The sequence below is a fragment of the Emydura macquarii genome, unplaced genomic scaffold (genome assembly GCF_026122565.2).
Source record: "Emydura macquarii macquarii isolate MOO-44397 ecotype Brisbane River unplaced genomic scaffold, CSIRO-AGI_Emac_v2 contig_2287, whole genome shotgun sequence".
Classification (NCBI taxonomy): Eukaryota; Metazoa; Chordata; order Testudines; family Chelidae; genus Emydura; species Emydura macquarii.
In genome coordinates, this window is record NW_027132424.1 from 289,851 (window position 1) to 293,534 (window position 3,684).

The window sequence follows — 3,684 nt, forward strand, 5'->3', positions numbered from 1 at the left end:
CTGACACCAGCAAGTTATGTATTGCTCTGATGTGGTTAATTACCTCCCTTTACCTTGCACATGTTGGTTTGACCAAAAAGTCTCTACCCACCACCCTGTCATCCTGACCTTATCTTTAGGTGGGGTCAGTGTGTCCCCCTATATCAGCTTCGGAGCGTGTTTATATACCATACTTGGTATCGGAGTGTTCTGGCACCATTTGGAATCTGTTTACATGAGTGTCCTGTGCCTAGCACTTCTTAGGAATGTTTGCGGTTTTGCAACACCAGCCCTGTTTTTGCCAGGTTCTCTGAACCTGCAAGTAGGCATGTTTTGTAATGGGGCCTGACTTTTGCTTACAGCCTTACTCTTGCTAACTTTGCTTTATATCAGCAAGGTCTGACTATAATAGTTAGGCCTTAGGCCTCAGACCAGGCCCCTCATACCAGGTCTCCTGTCTCAGGCTCTTTCTACTACATCAGCCAGGCCCAGATGCAGGGATTTAGGTACAGGGTGATGATTCCAGTTTTGTCACACACTGTACAGTTACTATGCAGATTTACTACCCAGAAACATATTCCCTTCTTGAACCTACATGGCTGACACATCTTAGGGATCATGTAAGGACCAATAGCTTATGTTTTCACCTTATCTAAGTTGCAGCGTAATCAGCTCATGGTAGTCCCTCTTACCTCAAGTAGCCCGAAAACACTGTCTCCTGCCCAATACCCTCCTACCACCCTTAAAAAGACAATTTCCATATAAAAAACTCTATAGGGTTGAAAGGAAAGGAAATAATGGAAAATGTTGTAATGAAATCTTTACTTAGTACTTTATGTTAAAAAAATACCAGGACTGTTCTTGTTTGTGGGACTTTAATAAACCATCCAAAAGTTGCATAATGATGGAGGTTTTATGATAAGTCAGCAACAATAATTAGACATGAAACGCGCAGCCTCCGTGAACTATTTATGGCAGTGACAGGGAACAATGGTTTCATTAATATCTTCTCTATTTTGGGGATTGAAATATTTCCTTATCAACAAAACAGATCTTTTGAAAACACCCAATTTCTGATGTTGAGATGTGCATATTTACAATAAGATAAGAATATATTCTGATAAAAATAGTTTTATTAAAATTTCAGATCTAAGTCCATTATACATCAACAGATCTCCATATCACAACAGATTTATGTTTGAAATCTTTGGGGGTTTAATAGCTCACAAAAAATAGAGAATACAGAGAAAATGTTTCATTTTTATCATAGGTACTTGTTGAGGATAAAATATAATATTGGCATTCAATGTGACTGCATGCACAGTAATTTGCTACACAATGGGCCAGGTTTTTATAGCTATTAAGGTACCTAATAAGATATTCAGAAGCATCTAGGCACCCAACACCCACTGAAATCAATGAGTTTTATGTGCTTTGGTGCTATTGAAAATCTCACTAGATACCTAAATACCTTTAAAAGTCTGGCTTAATGTGCCTTACTCTGAATAGTGCTATTCAATATAGCACCAATGAAGTCAATGAGGCCAGATTCCCAGCTGGTGTAAATCAGCATAGCCCCATTGCAGTCAATTCAACGCATCACCAGCTTGTGTTAATTATAGTAGATCCATTGAATTGAATGATCCACAGTGCAAATAAATGTTTATGTACTGAAGTGCATAGTTCTTCAATTATTGACACCACTTGTGAACCTGGCCTAGAAGGGACAAAGCAGGTGAGAATCAGGTTCACTCTTGACAAAATTATTTTATCATGAATGAAAGGATTTTCCTGAAGGCCACTTTGACTTCCTTATTGCGCAAACTGTAGATCAGAGGGTTCAAGGTGGGAATCACTAGGGTGTACATTATGGCCACCATCTTGTCCTTATCTAGTGAATAACTGGAGGGTGGCCGGATGTAGGTGTAGATGATGGAGGAGTAGAACAAGGTGACCAAGAGTAGGTGGGAGGAGCAGGTGGAGAAGGCTCTCTGCTTCCCTTTGGAGCTCTGGATTTTCAGGATGGTGGTGATTATGAAGCCATAGGACACGGTGGTCAGCAGGAAGTTCCCCATGGCCAGGAAGACGTTTGATATGGAGATCATGATCTTGTTGAAGTAGATGGAGCTGCAGGACAAGGCCAGCATCGGTGGGATCTCACAGAAGAAATGCTGAATGAAGTTGGGTCCACAGAAATCCAGACGCACAATAAGCAATGTGTGCACCAATGAATTGATGGCACTGACAGCCCAGACACCAATTATTAAACTGATGCAAATTCTCTTGGTCATGAGATTTACATAGTGCAAGGGGTGGCAGATGGCAACATAGCGGTCATATGACATGACAGTGAGGAGCACCAGCTCTGTCCCACCTGACAAAGTGAAGGCAAAGAGCTGGACCATGCAGCCATCAAAGGAGATGGATTTCCTCTCTTGCATCAGGTTTTTTATCATCTTGGGCAGAACCGAGGAACTGCACATAATGTCGACCATGGCCAAGTTGGCGATGAAGAAGTACATGGGGGTGTGGAGAGGTGGGTGGAAGACAATAGCCACTATGATCAGGGAGTTGCCCATGACAATACCTGTATAAAGGCTCAAGAATAGCCCAAAGAAGAGCCCCTGGTGATGAGGGTGGTCAAAGAGTCCCTGCATGATGAACTCGGTCACCCTGGTGTGGTTATTCGGTTCCATTGCTTGAGTGTTCCTTCTGTAGGAACAAAGATTAAAGTTGCTGTCAGGTGTTGTATCAGAAACTACAGCACTACGGCAACTGAAGTATCTAGACAGACAGGCAATGAAAGCGAGAGAGAGTGATCTTGTCATACTCTACACATTTCACACAATGTAGGAAGAAACAGAGCTGCATTCAAATATGTTAGCACACAAATCTGTCTCAGATACTGAATCTATGTTCTCCCAATATTTGACTGGAAAAGGGGAAAAATAACACTCTTGATGTTCTCAAATAGAAGTGCGTGAAATCATTTGGACTGTTTACATAAACTATCTGAGGTAGGATTTCAGAATTTGACCTCAAAAGCAATCAAACACCAGAAGTCTTATTAATAACCGAGATTCCACTTTTGAAACTAATTTCACAAAATAGATCTGTTGCAATATAAGATACCTTCAGTGTACACAATATACACAACTTATATATTAAGAACATAACAAAATATTGGTGGTAAGATATAGGTATATTTAGGTGGAATGAAGATGCACAATAAATTAATAATTTAATCCCCTTGAATTGCTAATGTAAATAAGAATAAAAAATAAATATAATAAAAAATAAAATAGTGTAAATAACTCAATAGCAGTGAGCCTGACTGATTCTCCACTCACTGTAGATGTACTGGTACACAGCTTTTGCAAATGAAAGGGAATTGTGCCCTTCAAAATTTCATTTTGATGATAAGCTACATGGCAATATATACATGTTGCTTTAATAGTAGGAATATTATCAAATATGTTGACAAGTACACCCTACTGCATTACAGTTACATCTCTCTTTACTGTGTTCATATCACTTTAGTCTTATTAGTCCTTCACTGCTTCTCCCAATTTTCCTCTCTCTCCTGCTGCAAGAAAACAGGAGTATCTCCATTTATATCAGTTGAGTTACTGAATTGTAAAAATGATGAAAATGAGAAGAGCAACATGATCAATAAATCTATCTAATCACGAGATTTGATTAGAC

The 3,684-nt window shown here is 39.6% G+C and overlaps 1 protein-coding gene across 1 annotated transcript; it reads right to left on the bottom strand.

The window, feature by feature from the left end:
* Nucleotides 1–1,742: 1,742 nt before the first annotated feature.
* On the bottom strand, nt 1,743–2,675 carry LOC137161208 (olfactory receptor 13G1-like). Its single transcript, XM_067560316.1, has one exon. It carries the CDS (start codon nt 2,673–2,675, stop codon nt 1,743–1,745), a length of 933 nt encoding a protein of 310 aa, XP_067416417.1.
* Nucleotides 2,676–3,684: the final 1,009 nt, after the last annotated feature.

Coding starts and splice junctions, on each gene's coding strand:
- LOC137161208 (XM_067560316.1), bottom strand. CDS start 2,675: ATGGAACCGAATAACCACACCAGGGTGACCGAGTTCATCATGCAGGGA.